Here is a 15,451-nt window from a genome sequence, read left to right as displayed (position 1 = left end):
CTGATATCACATAACAGCCTGGACATGCTGAAAGCTGTAGTTCTCTCCTCTTAAACATCCTGTAATGTCCTCTAATATCCCATAGTAACAGCCTGCACTTGCTGGGAGTTGTAGTTCTCTCCTCTTATAACTCCTGTGTAATGTCCTGATATCCCATAATAACAGCCTGGACAAGCTGGGAGGTGTAGTTCTCTCCTCTTATACCTCCTCCAGTAATGTCCTCTGATATCCCATAACAGCCTGGACATGCTGAGAGTTGCAGTTCTCTCCTCTTATACCTCCTCCTGTAATGTCCTCTGATATCCCATAATAACAGCCTGGACATGCTGGGAGTTGTAGCTCTCTCCTCTTATACCTCCTCCCTGTAATGTCCTCTGATAACCCATAATAACAGCCTGTACATGCTGGGAGTTGTAGTTTTCTCCTCTTATACCTCCTCTAGTAACGTCCTCTGATATCCCATAACAGTCTGGACATTGCGGGAGTTATAGTTCTCTCCTCTTATACCTCCTCCTGTAATGTCCTCTGATATCCCATAATAACCGCCTGGACATGCTGGGAGTTGTAGTTCTCTCCTCTTATACCTCTTCCCTGTAATGTCATCTGATGTCCTTTACTGTAGCGGTTTAGAACCACAGGTTGAGGATTCTGAGGGTAGGAGGCAGCCGAAGCTTATAGGAGACAGGGTTAACCTGTTGCCGTGATCTCATAAGGTCCGAGGAACCTGGGAGCAAATTTGTATGATGGCACCTTCAAACGAATATTCCTTGAGGACAGCCAGACTTTTGTTCCAAGAAGAAACTGAGGCGGGTCTCTTCTTCATGTATCCGCTTTTCGCTTCATGCGATTAACTGCCAGCAGAATAGAGGACCGGGTCTGCTGCCAGATTTTTAGAATGTCTTCAAATGCAGTCAGCTGCGGGTACCTGAGATGTAGCTAGAACAGGAAGATGGATTCGCGGATGCTGGCCGTAGACTATATAGAATGGTCTGGAAGTAGTGGACTCACTGGTGTGGTAGTTATAAGAGAACTCGGCCCATGGAAGGAGTTATACCCAGTTATCATGCTGCATGGAGATTAAGTGTCGTAGATAATTCTCCATGATTTAGTTAATCCTCTCGACTTGACCATTGGACTGGGAATGGTAGGCCGAGAAAAAGTCCAATTTCACATCTAGGAGTTTACAGAGGGCTCTCCAGAATTTTTAGGTGAACTGAACCCCTCGATCGGACATGATATAAAGAGGCAGGCCATGCAAGTTTTTTATTGCTCTGCTGCTGTGATAACCTCTGTTTTGTTTTGCCAAGACTGAAAGCAGTCAGTCCAATTGGTCAGGGTTCAATCGGACTGTCTTTTATCTAAAAGAAAAGGTGGAACCAAAAATCCTTCCCCGATCTCATAATGCATACGAATCATATGAGTGGTACATAATTATGATGCTGGTAGCGTTCCTCCATGCACCGTGTTCGGTCCCGGAAATACTGTCGACATGCGGACCATATTTCACAGACCGAACACGGTCGTGTGAATTAAGCCTAAAGCATTTGTAGACTTCAGTGTGGATCTTTGTGACTGGAACTGAAAACTGTGGCCCTATTGGGAAATTGCATTATGACCGATTCCTTATTATTTGGAAAAGGCCACAAGAATGGTCTGATAATAATCTCCAATGATATAGGGAACTTCAGAGACACCCTGTCGTTGCGCTGCAGACACCATCCCAGATCGTGTATAACATAGTGCTTTGAGAAGCTTTTAAAATGTGCTTATGATCATGGCAACAGCCTCTCTGAATTAACGTTCAAAATCATACAAAAATTGCGGTCAATGTAATATTTTCTTTACCTTCTCATCAACATTTATACATAAAACATGTTCCCTTGGTTAGGTCAAGATACTTTTAATCTTTGGATCGTGATATGCCACTTTGACACGTGATCATCATGATTTACAAAAAAGTTCCTAGAATGTATTGTAATTTTTAATGAGTCTCCTAAATAATATTTCTAGAATATGACCAAAGAATACACATTATGTGTTAAACATAACCTAAAACATAATCAAGATATAGAAGTGCTACGTTTTCTATGGAAATAAGTAGAAAGAAAAGAAGAAAAGTCCTGGACCAGTGTCGGGATAGATGCAACAGTACTACGTGAAGACAAAAACAAAAGACTAAGCAAGATGGAAGAGGAGCAGTTAGCAGGAAACTGGTTCCGTGTATGGGTATGTTCACACGGCCTATTTACGGACGTAAATCGGGCGTTTTTGCCCCGAATTACGCCCGAAAATAGCGCCTCAATAGCGCTGACAAACATCTGCCCATTGAAAGCAATGGGCAGACGTTTGTCTGTTCACACGAGGCGTCTATTTACGCGCCGCTGTCAAAAGACGGCGCGTAAATAGACGCCCGCGTCAAAGAAGTGACCTGTCACTTCTTTGGCCGTAATTAGAGCCGTTATTCATTGACTCCAATGAATAGCAGCGCTAATTACGGCCGTAATTGACGCGGCGTTCAAGCGCCTGCACATGCCGGTACGGCTGAAATTACGGGGATGTTTTCAGGCTGAAACATCCCCGTAATTTCAGCCGTAACGGACGCCCTCGTGTGAACATACCCTATCAGAAAGAGTCTGCATTCTCAAGTCGGCTCATTAGACTGTGACTCATTAAAACATACAAGCTTGTTGATTAAAAAAAACAAAGAAAAACTTAATCAGCACTTGTTTTAGTCTCCTTTGAACCCAATCGTCTTGGCCCAAAAATGTATAATTTAGGAGTAGAAAATCAATACTAATTTTACTCAAATTTGAAACGAACTTGTGAATGTCTGGGTAGAAACGGATACTTTAGGAGATTTGACTTAAGATATCGCTCACATTCATATCAAAGGATGTTTTCTACCTTGTGTGAGTTTGATGATGTTTAATTAGACTTGATTTTTGGGTAAAACATTTCCCGCAGTCTGAACATGAAAATGGCTTCTCGCCCGTGTGAATTCTCAGGTGATAAATAAGACCCGTCTTATATGTAAAACGCTTTCCACACTTCTGACATGGAAACGGCCGCTCCCCTGTGTGAATTTTCTGATGTTCAACAAGACTTGATTTCTTGGTAAAACATTTCCTACATTCGAAACAAGGGAACGGTTTCTCCCCCGTGTGAGTTTTTTTATGATTGACAAGATTTGATTTCTGGGCAAAACATTTTCCACATTCAAAACAGGAGAATGGCTTCTGCCCAGTGTGAATTTTTTGATGTCTAATAAGACCAGCTTTGTTTGTAAACCTTGACCCACATTCCGCACAGGAAAATGGTTTCTCTCCTGTGTGAATTTTCTGATGTTCGAGAAGACCCGTCTTCTTGGTGAAACATTTCCCACATTCAGAACATGAAAACGGCCTCTCACCGGTGTGAATTCTCTGATGTTCAGAGAGATTTCGTTTTTTGGTGAAACATTTCCCACATTCAAAACAGGAAAATGGCTTCTCCCCTGTGTGACTTGTGTGATGTTTAATGAGACCTGATTTTTGGGTAAAACATTTCTCACATTCTAAACATGAAAATGGCCTTTCCCCCGTGTGCATTCTCTGGTGTTGAACAAGATATAACTTCTTGGTAAAACATTTACCGCATTCTGAACAGAGAAATGGCTTCTCCTCTGTGTGAATTTTATGATGTTCAATTAAATTTAATTTTTGGGTAAAACTCTTTCCACATTCCGAACATGAAAATTGCCTCTCCAATGTGTGAATTCTCTGATGTTCAACAAGAGTTGACCTATGAATGAAACATTTTCCACAATCTAAACAGAAAAAAGTATTTTCTCCAGTGTGAATTTTCTCATGTTTAACCAGACCTGACTTCTGAGTGAAACATCCCCCACATTCCGAACATGAATATGGTTTCTCCCCAATGTGATTTACATGTTCGGTAAAATCTTGTGTGATATCAGTATCTTCTACTGCACAGTCTGGAAATAAAAGAATATGTCCTTCCAAACTCTTGGTACAGTCATATGCTGAGGATGAAAACAGATTATCATTATTAATATCATTATATCCTTTTTTTTTTTTAAACTGTAACAAGATATGTATAAAAAAAATGATAGTAATTCATCAATATCAGTGGATACTTTTTCCTTCCTTTAAATCGATAAAAAAAAAAAATTACAGCAAACAAAGTCCTTATCTACCGACATTAATTATACATACCAATAGTTGTAAACTACTTTAAAAATACAGAAATTTAAAGGGGTTTTCCAGTCAAAAAAAATGTATAGCCTATCCTCAGGATAGACAATCAATATGTGATCGGTCGGGTTCTGACTCCCGACACCCCCGCCGATCAGCTGTTTTGAAGAAGCCATGGTGCTTATACGTGCGATACTTCCCCTTCATTTCTGCTGCGGCCCCTTCAAAACAGCTGATCGGTGGCGGTTCCCGGGAGCCCGACCGATCACATATTAATAGCCTAACCGGAGGATAGGCCATCAATTTTTTTGGAGTGGACAAACCCTTTAAAGTAAACAAATCACAAGGATAGGGTTCCCTTTAGATTAGGGTGTCTAAGATAGTAGTGGCTAAGGTAGCGATGACTAATTGGTTTACAGAATTTGTGAAACGAGGCCGAGCCTCAAACACAAATATTTAAATTCAGGAATTGCGAGATGTGATAAGTGATCTATCATCAACATTGCAGGATAGTCTGGAAGGTCCGAAGATGGAAGAGATATATGTAGACTATATTTCCCAGCCTCCAAGGCCTAGCACCGTGGCTCATTCACACCTTCTAGCTCAGTGACCGTCCACCTCGAAACTTATGTAAAGGCCCTACTATAAGAATAAGAAGTAATGTCGAAAAACTTCGGAAAATTCTGACAACTCGTGAGTATGTTGATAACCACATTATTTGTGAAACTTTTTGGATATAGTGTGGCAATCATAGACAAAGAGGGTATTATTTTTTAATATTAATTTAGAGCAATAGACACTGCAAAAATAAATAGACAGCTATATTGTAAAATTTGTTTTTTTATATATATTTTTCAGATTTTTTTTTTAGAAATACATTGTCCTACCCCTCAGTTTTGAACTAGTTATGCAGCTATACTTGTATAATTCATGAATAAAAACAAAACAACTATACTGGTAGGGATAAAAATCTACTTTAAAAGCTGCCGATGGGACTAAGTCAAAGGCAGGGCTCAGTGTGATAAATTTTAAAGCAATTAGAAAAACATAGGGGTGGCATAGAAGGGCAATCTGGGCAACAATAACGAGTATCCTTCCTTTGGCCTCGTTTGGTGCAGAGACGGCACTTTCTTTGGGGGTATCTTCGGTTTGCCGTTGAGGGGATTGGTGCCATAAAGTGTCGCTCTGTGAGCCTCCGCACCTCCTCTGGTTCCAGGCGTAATGTGGGGCCTGTGATGGGAGAACACGAGGTTTTGGTTGTTTTTTTTTGTTTTTTTTACAAAAAACTTCCTGATAAACTAAAAAATAGAAAACATGTGCGCACTTTCACTTGCTCTGTAGAACTGTGAATACACATCTCAGATGCACTTGTGAGGGGGTAAATACTCATGGTGTCGCAACATTGCATTTCAAAAAGTTGTCTGAGTTGGAGCCTGTTTCTTTACATGCATCAATATAATTGGTTCCTATGTTCAACTCATCCGCTTTTTCTTTCCTTTATTCAAAAAATGTCTTCCCACAAGCACAAGGAACAAAAAAGAAAACACTAGTCTACTAGAGGACGACTTTTTGTTTGTTCTACAGATTGTGAGATATTCAAAAGTTTACAATCAGATTACAGGTTCTTCTTAAACTGCAAAACATGAAAACCTCCTTTGAATGTCATGATTGGAGGAGGTCAGAAGTCTAAAGTGCCTTTCAGACGGCTCCATCGTCGATCAGGACTTGTTTTCACGGCCTAGTGAAAACAAGTCCTGATCGACGATCGGCGCTCGTTTGCTCCGTCTCATGGAACAATGATCGGTAATGTATGAGGATGAACGATCATTACTACGATCGTTCGCCCTCATGCATTCGCATCATGTCTGCAGTAGATGTGCTGCCGACTAGCGACTATTTTATTGGCCGCAGAAAAGACACGATCAGCCGGTTTGCTCGTTCGTCAGCTGATCATTGCCCAGAGCAATGATCGGGAACGAGCGCTCATATGAACTATTGTTTGCCCTATCATTGGCCCGCGTAAAAGGGCATTAAAGGGTGATGACTTCTGATATTTCCCGCACCCCTGATCCCAGCAGCCATATATTTATTAAGGGGAGTATAGAACAGGAGATTGAGGGAAGAAGAAATGAGGACCGGGAGAACATGTATATTTAGTGGTTATTACTCACCTGGGCTAATAGGAATCTCCTCCTTCGTACACTGCTGATCACCTCTCACATATGTCTGTTCTTCTCCCTCTAGGACTTCAACTTTAATATCAATGAGCTCTTCAACCTGGATCAACACGTAAAAACAAAAACCTACAATTTATACCAGGACAATGGACCGGATTTATTCAAATTGACCGACAGGAAAACTGTCTTTGGTGCCTACAGCAATCAAGTAGAGCTCAGTTTTGTATAAAACTGGTTTGGGAAAATGAGAGCTGCACTGTGATTGGTTGCTGTACTTAGGCCGAGTTTACACAGCGTTATTTGGCACTGATTTTGATATGGGAACCATGTAGGAATCAGCGCCAAAAAAAAACCCAAATCTCCCTCCATCGATTTCAATAGGAGGTAGTTGCTTTTTTTCTTGGGCAGTGTGACCGCTTGGGGAAAAAAAAGCTTTGTGCCCTATCTATCTTGGAGTGGTTTCCGCATCTGAACGGCCAATGAAATTAATGGAAAAAAATTTGAAGCTTCAAGTTGTCTAGTGGGCAAAGTATCCAAACTTTTTTTTAAAACGATAGTGGATTTGATGTTTTTTTTTCCCTATTTCCCCCAAATATGTTTCATAAAACTGAAATAAGTTATGTCTCTTAGAGCACGGCAATGATAAAGAAAAAAATTGGATCGGTCCTAAAGGCCGACAACAGGCTAGTCAAAAATAAGTGGTCAAATAAAGAGTAGATCTAATTTGGTATTGAATAATTCTTTGGGTTCATCTACCTGATGATCCTCTTGGACATTGCGATTTTCCTCTGGACAATGTTGGGAATAAAGAGAACCGGGACATCTCTCCGGTGGATTTCTCTTACTGGATCCTTCTGTAGGAAACACACACAGTGGCTAAATAAAATGTGCATATGTGATGATCAGGAGATAGGTTTCCCTTAAAAAAGGGTATCTTCTTTACATCAAAGAAAGTCTCCTTTTACCCGGAGGTGAGTGGTTCTGGTGGTCCTCCATCATGACGTCCTTGTACAGATCCCTCTTACCCGGAGGTGTGTGGTTCCGGTGGTCCTCCATCATGACGTCCTTGTACAGATCCCACTTACCCGGAGGTGTGTGGTTCCGGTGGTCCTCCATCATGACGTCCTTGTACAGATCCCACTTACCCGGTGATGTGTGGTCCCGTTGGTCCTCCATCATGACCTCCTTGTACAGATCCTCGTGTTCTTCTAGATACTCCCACTCCTCCATGGAGAAATAGACGGCGACGTCCTGACATCTTATAGGAACCTGACACACAATGATACAGTCATCACCCAGACACATTATACCTTGTGTTATTATATAATGTCCCAGCATTCCCGGCAGTGTCACCTCTCCAGTCAGCAGCTCGATGATCTTATGGATGAGGTCCAGGATCTTCTCATTGTTTCTCTCATGGATCAGTGAGTGAGGTGGAGGCTCCGTGATGGGGTTCTGGGACCTATTATTTTCTCCTGACACATGGGGACGGCTGCTGGGGGTCACACATTCACCAGATGTTTTCTTCACTACTGTACAATGCTGTGTGGAGAGAGAGAGACACTGATAACACTGTATATACACATTTCCAAAATCCCAAATAACTCTATTTTATATTTTGACTTTATTAATAGAGATCAGGTCATGTTGTCATAAGTCCCAAGATCCCTCACCTCCCTAGTCATGTCCCGGCTTAATTCATAGAGCTAATGATGATGTCATCAGATATAATTCCCAGAATTCCTCACCTCACCAATCAGCAGGTAGATGATCTCCAGTGTTAAGCTTAATATACTCTCATTTCTGCCCTTCTCCATCCTCAGTATTGGTGAGTCAAGGAGAGAAGAATTGTTTTGTAGAGAAGACTATGAGGCATATAAATGGAAAAGGTAAGTCAGATGTATCGTTTTTCTCACAAAAAATAGTAAAAAAGTAATTTTATGAGTTGTGGCATTTATGAAAACAAAACCATGTTTAAAGAATCAGTTATGAGAAATTCGACCTTAGGGAAAAGTATTATCCCTCCGGAAAGGGAAATATGTAAATTAAAGGGGTTGTCCGGGCATGGGGTGGTTTTTTCATACTGATGGCCTATCCATAGGAAAGGTCATCAGTATATGATCGGTGGGGGGTCCAACACCCGGAGCCTGCACCGATCAGCTGCTCCGGCTGTATATGCAGGAAGCGGACGGCTCTGTACACTGTATAGTGGCTGTTCTGCAGAACTGCAACTCTGCTCCTGTTCACTTGAATAGGAGCAGAGCTGCAGTACTGCGGTTGGCCACTATACTGTGAACGGAGCCATCTGCTTCTTACACGGACATACGGTGCCCAGAGCAGCTGATCGGTGCGGGATCCGGGTGTCGGACGCCCACCGATTAAATACAACCCCTCTGATCAGCGTTTTGTTGCTGGTCCCAATTCGGGCCGCTGTATTTTAGGACGCACATCAGCCATTATTTCTGGTTTGTACCCATCACGTTCTTGGTTATGCTCTGGCACTTCACTGTCCATCTAGCTCCGACTACTGGCCTGCTCTTTACGGATATACTACTTATAATCTTAAGCAGATTCTGCAGTAAACCAGTTCAACTTATATTACCTATACCTAGTGATAGGTACTCTTTAAGAGGCAGCCCCAAACTGAGAAAGCTGGGCGCGTGGCCTAACGCAAGAGGAGCAGGACTTGAACTCATCCCTAAAATCTGAAGTCTCCAAGTTTTGAAGGGAACTCTGGTTTACAGTTTGCTTCTAACCTCTTTTTCAGCCACCGGGAATCTCTCTTTTCTTTCGATCACCGCTTTATATGGTTCCTGATCTGTCTTACTCACTTGATTTATTAGCCACCTACTTGCATTTAAGGAACCGTTAAGGCCCTATAACATGGGCCAATGATCGGAAGTGTTCATATGAAGGCTTGTTCACGATCATTGCCCTGTGTAATAAGGGCAACAATCAGCCGATAAACGAGCAAACACTCACATGTCTCCCTGTGTGTAGACCGGGAGGCGTGCTGCCGACAGGATGAAAATGTATAGGGACGAGCGATCGGAGGGACGAGCGCTCGTCCCTATACTTCGGCAATCATTGCTCTGTGTGATGGGAGAAAACGAGCGCCGATCAATGAGCTGCCTCGTTTACACGGCCCAACATCTGTCACCACTTTATTTGTTCTAAAACTGGGATCAGATCAGCAGAAAAAGCGTTCCTTTGTAAGTCTCTTCCTTGGTTTATCCGATCCTAATTGCTCTCCTGGTATTTCCTGGGTCCTGTTTTCTGTCCATAGTTGTCCTTGGTTCTGATTCATGGCACTATATTTCAGCCCTGACTCTTGACATCATCCCTGACTTCTGACTGGTTCCCACCAGGCTACAAATTAGTTCTGCTGCGGGAGTAATCTTAGTCTTGACCAGTGATGGACTGCTGAACTGCTCGCAAGCTCAGGCCTCACTCATTTTTGGTCCACTCCAAGATCCTGTTCTCCGGTCACCCAGCTCTTGTAAGTCGGCATCTATAGTAACAGCCACTAGAAGAGATACAGGACAGCACACAGCCAAGTCCTTTATATAAGAGGACAGCGTAGATGTCCTGTATATCGGGGGATAGTGGAGGAGTCCTGTATATAGCGGCATAGTAGAGGAGTTCAGTATATAGGGGAATAGTAGAGGAGTCCTGTACATAAGAGGACAGCGTAGAAGTCCTGTATATCGGGGGACAGTGGAGGAGTCCAGTATATAGGGGAATAGTAGAGGAGTCCTGTATATAGGGGGACAGTAGAGGAGTCCTGTATATAGAGGGACAGTAGAGGAGTCCTGTATATAGCGGCATAGTAGAGGAGTCCTGTATATAGGGGAATAGTAGGAGTCCTGTATATAGGGGGCACTGGCGTAGCTATAGGGGTCGCAGCGGTCGTAATTGTGACCGGGCCCCGAAGTCAGGGGGGCCCACGGCCCCCCGCACCACATCAATAAAAAGTTACTATAGTAACTTGGGCCGCGGGACCCTGTTACTATAGTAACATACTTTACTTACCTTCCTGGTTCCGGATCGCAGCGGAGGTCCTGACGTCAAGCGCTGTGCGCAGCGCATGACGTCACAGCGCTATGCGCCGCGCACAGCATCGAGACGACAGAACTCCCGCCGCGACCGAAGAGGAAGGTGATTTTAGCCCTGACTGGCGGGGTCCGACTCCCGGGACCCGCCAATCAGCTGTTTTGAAGGGGCCGCAGCACTCGTACGAGAGCTGCTCCCCTTCATTCCGGTCACACTGTGAATCCGTGTCGGCGATTCACAGTGTGGGCGAGTAGTGAAATGAAGGGGAAGCAGCTCTCGTACGAGTGCTGCGGCCCCTTCAAAACAGCTGATTTGCGGGTCCCGAGAGACACATCAGCTATTGATGGCCTATCCTGAGGATAGGCCATCAATGTTTAGGGACTGTACAACCCCTAAGCCTACGATGTAGCAGGCTTAGGGGGCCCATGAGACAGGATCACAGATTGTGTGATCCGGTCTGCTGGGCCCTGTATCTAAGCCAATCACGTGGTAGGCTTAGATACATGGCCCATGCGTGATCCTGTCTGCTGGGCCCTGTATCTAAGCCAATCACATGGTAGGCTTAGATACATTGCCCATGCGTGATCCTGTCTGCTGGGCCCTGTATCTAAGCCAATCACATGGTAGGCTTAGATACATGGCCCATGTGTGATCCTGTCTGATGGGCCCTGCATATAAGCCTACCACACTGTAGGTTTAGATACGGGGCTCCAGCACACAGTAATCTTATACTGTATAAGATTACTGTCTGCTGGACCCTGTATCTAAGCCTACGTTGTGGTAGGCTTAGATACAGGGTCCCACAGACAGTATCACACATGGGCTCTGTATCTAAGCCTAACACACGTGTTACTAATCATTTTTTGTGTGTTTTCTTACGGGTTCGGTCGTTGGACTACGTCGGATTCCAGGACTACTTCGATGACAGCTTTTTTTTTTATTATCAATAAAATGGTTAATGAGGGCTGTGTGGGGCTTTTTTTTATTTCAATAAAATATTTTTTCTGTGTCTTTGTGTTTTTTTTTAAACTATATTACTACCGCCTTAGTAATGGCCGCCGGCTGATTGACAGCATCCATTGCTAAGGCGGGGCTTAGTGTTAGCCGGTGCAGAGGCGAACACTAACCCCCATTATAACCCCGGTACCCACCGCCACCAGGGGTGCTGGGAAGAGCCGGGTACCATCCAGTACCTGACCATCTGTAGAGATGGTCGGCCACTGGGGCGGCCGCAGGCTGGTAGTATCAGGAGGGGAAAGGCCAAAAACAGTGGCCCTTCCTAGCCTGGTGATGCTAAGCTGCTGCTGCTTTATTGTATCTGGCTGGTTATGAAAAATGGGGGGGACCCCACGTCATTTAAAAAAAAATAAAAAAAAAATAATTGGAAAGAACGATGTGGGGTCCCCCCAAATTTTCAAAAACAGCCAGATACAACACAGCAGCAGCAGGCAGCATTACAAGGGTGGGAAGGGCCACTGTTTTTGGCCTTCCCCAGCCTAATACTGCCAGCTTGCGGCCACCCCGATGCCTGCCCGTCACTACAGATGGTCGGGTACTGGTTCGTACCCGGCTCTTCCCAATACTCCTGGTGGCGGTGGGTACCCGGGTAATAATGGGGGTTAGGGTTGGCCTCTGCACCGGCTAACATTAAGCCTCGCCTTAGTAATGGAGGTTGTCAATCAGCCAGCGGCAATTACTAAGGCGGTGATAATAAAGTTTAAAAAGATACAAGCACATAGAAAAAATATTTTATTGAAATAAAAAAACACAACCCTTATTAGCCATTTTATTAAGAATAAAAAAAACGCCGTCATTGAAGTCCTCGAATCCGAAGTCCAACAACCGAACCGGTAAAAAAAACACAAACACACAAAAATAATGAGTAACACATAAAGAAGCAAAATTATTATTCTTACCTTTCCTGGGTCCAGCGCTGGAGCCGCAATGTCAGCGAGCTGGGCCCTGTATCTAATCCAATCATGTGTGATACTGTCTGCTGAGCTGTGTATCTAATTCAATCATGTGTGATACAGTCTGCTGGGCCCTATATCTAATCCGATCATGTGTGATACTGTCTGCTGAGCCACTGTATCTAATCCTATCATGTGTGATACTGTCTGCTGGACCCTATATCTAATCCGATCATGTGTGATACTGTCTGCTGAGCCATTGTATCTAATCCTATCATGGGTGGTACTGTCTGCTGAGCCACTGTATCTAATCCTATCATGTGTGGTACTGTCTGCTGAGCCACTGTATCTAATTCTATCATGTGTGATACTGTCTGCTGGGCCACTGTATCTAATCCTATCATGTGTCATACTGCCTTCTGAGCCACTGTATCTAATCCTATTATGTGTGATACTGTCTGCTGAGCCACTGTATCTAATCCTATCCATAGTTTATAGGGTCGTAGTGCTATAGATATGCTGTCTCATATACACACTTTTTTTTGGGCAGACACATATGTATTGGGGCTATTTCCCTGACATTTTAAGCCCTGAGGGTATGTTCACACGGCAACGTCTGTTACGGCTGAAATTTTCTCCTGAAAACAGCACCGTAATTTCAGACGTAAAGGCATGTGCAGGCGTCTTTCGCTGCGTCCATTACGGACGTAATTGGAGCTGTTTTTCTATTGAGTCCATGGAAAACGGCTCCATTTATTTCTGAAGAAGTGACAAGCACTTCTTTGACGCGGGCGTCTTTTTTACGCGCCGCCTTTTGACAGCGGCGCATAAAAAAAAATGACCGTCGGCACAGAACATCGTAAGACCCATTCAAATGAATGGGCTGATGTTTGCCAACGCTTTTGAGCCGCATTTTTGGACGTAATTCAATGCTAAAACGCCCGAATTACGTCCGTAAATAGAGTGTGTGAACCCAGCCTTAGTGACGCCCCCGGCTGCTAGTGCTGCATTGTTGGGTCACTTAGGAGACCCAGCGATGCAGCTGAAAGCTGCGGACCGTCGGCCATGTGAAGTTTGCGGGGGGGGGGGGCAGTAAGAATTTTTGCATCGGGGCCCATGAGCCTTTAGAGGAGTCCTGTATATAGAGGGACAGTAGAGGAGTCCTGTATAGAGGGACAGTAGAGGAGTCCTCTACATAGAGGGACAGTAGAGGAGTCCTGTATATAGGAGGACAGTAGAGGAGTCCTGTATATAGGAGGAGAGTAGAGCAGTCCTGTGAATAGGGGGATAGTGTAGGAGTCCTGTATATAGGGGGACAGTAGAGGAGTCCTGTATATAAGGGACAGCGGAGGAGTCCTGTATATAGGGGGATAGTAGAGGAGTCCTGTATATAGGGGGACAGTGGAGGGGTCCTGTATATAGGAGAGCAGTGGAGGAGTCCTGAATATAGGGGGACAGTGGAGGAGTTCTTTATAAAGGGGGACAGTGGAGGAGTCCTGTATATAGGGGGATAGTAGAGGAGTCCTGTATATAGGGGGACAGTAGAGGAGTCCCTTATATAGGGGGACAGTAGGAGTCCTGTATATAGGGGGACAGCGGAGGAGTCCTGTATATAGGGGGGACTGCGGAGTCCTGTACATAAGGGGGACAGCGGAGCTGTCGTGTATATAGGAGGACAGTGGAGGAGTCCTGTATATAGGGGGACAGCGGAGGAGTCCTGTATATAGGGGGACAGCGGAGGAGTCCTGTATATAGGGAGATAGTAGAGGAGTCCTGTATATAGGGGGAACAGCGGAGAAGTCCTGTACATAGGGGGACAGCGGAGGAGTCCTGTACATAGGGGGACAGCGGAGGAGTCCTGTACATAGGGGGGACAGCGGAGTCCTGCATATAGGGGGACAGCGGAGGAGTCCTGTATATAGGGGCACAGCGGAGGAGTCCTGTATATAGGGGGACAGCGGAGGAGTCCTGTATATAGGGGGGGACAGCGGAGTCCTGTATATAGGGGGACAGCGGAGGAGTCCTGTACATAGGGGGGACAGTGGAGGAGTCCTGTACATAGGGGGACAGCGAAGGAGTCCTGTACATAGGGGGGACAGCGGAGGAGTCCTGTATATAGGGGGACAGTGGAGGAGTCCTGTATATAGGGGGCCCGCGGAGGAGTCCTGTATATAGGGGGACAGCGGAGGAGTCCTGTATATAGGGGGACAGCGGAGGAGTCCTGTATATAGGGGGGACAGCGGAGTCCTGTACATAGGGGGGACAGCGGAGCTGTCCTGTATATAGGTGGACAGTGGAGGAGTCCTGTATATAGGGGACAGCGGAGGAGTCCTGTATATAGGGGGATAGTAGAGGAATGCTGTATATAGGGGGAACAGCGGAGAAGTACTGTACATAGGGGGACAGCGGAGGAGTTCTGTATATAGGGGGACAGCGGAGGAGTCCTGTATATAGGGGGACAGCGGAGAAGTTCTGTATATAGGGGGACAGCGGAGGAGTTCTGTATATAGGGGGGACAGTGGAGGAGTCCTGTATATAGGGGGACAGCGGAGGAGTCCTGTATATAGGGGACAGTGGAGAAATATACCTGACATATACTTGGTAACTCTACCCCCACCGTGTCCACAGATATCTTATAAACCTTCCATAACATTACAGAGGAGCAGACACTGCAGCAGGAGGAGCAGGATGAGGTTTCCTCCATTACCGCTGCAGTGACCGCTGTATAATATATCAGGACATCTCTCTGTCAGGAGACTCCGTACGATCACACACCTGACACACACTGACCCGCCAGCGACTCACCCCGGAAGTAATCCTCTCCTCCGCAGCGTCACTTCCGTCCTCGGTGGACCACGTGACCTCACCTCAAGCGATCCGCGTTATGATACTGCGCACGCGCTGTTTGGCAAGCAGCAACTTCGTGGCCATTTTTTCCTCCCTACTACACTGTAGACGGCTGCCTGAGTAGTAGGAGGGCTCAGTGCTGCTGACCATAAGAGATGAGAGGGTCACCTATCTGTAATATAACATAACGTCGTCCTATTTAGTATTTTACATGAATGTAACTTTAACCCCTTCCCGACATGCGCCGTACATGTACGGCGCTGTCGGGAGG

The 15,451-nt window shown here is 45.1% G+C and overlaps 1 protein-coding gene across 1 annotated transcript; it reads right to left on the bottom strand.

Moving 5' to 3' along the window:
* Nucleotides 1–1,883: 1,883 nt before the first annotated feature.
* On the bottom strand, nt 1,884–15,102 carry LOC142735396 (uncharacterized). The gene is made up of 7 exons (XM_075849589.1): nt 14,921–15,102; nt 8,119–8,235; nt 7,724–7,912; nt 7,336–7,639; nt 7,127–7,224; nt 6,365–6,470; nt 1,884–4,021 (listed from the first exon to the last, which is right to left on the bottom strand). Exons 1-7 carry the CDS (start codon nt 15,035–15,037, stop codon nt 2,901–2,903), a joined length of 2,052 nt encoding a protein of 683 aa, XP_075705704.1. The 5' UTR covers nt 15,038–15,102; the 3' UTR covers nt 1,884–2,900.
* Nucleotides 15,103–15,451: the final 349 nt, after the last annotated feature.

This window comes from Rhinoderma darwinii, unplaced genomic scaffold (genome assembly GCF_050947455.1).
Source record: "Rhinoderma darwinii isolate aRhiDar2 unplaced genomic scaffold, aRhiDar2.hap1 Scaffold_998, whole genome shotgun sequence".
Lineage (NCBI taxonomy): Eukaryota > Metazoa > Chordata > Amphibia > Anura > Rhinodermatidae > Rhinoderma > Rhinoderma darwinii.
This window is presented reverse-complemented; position numbering and strand designations above follow the sequence as displayed.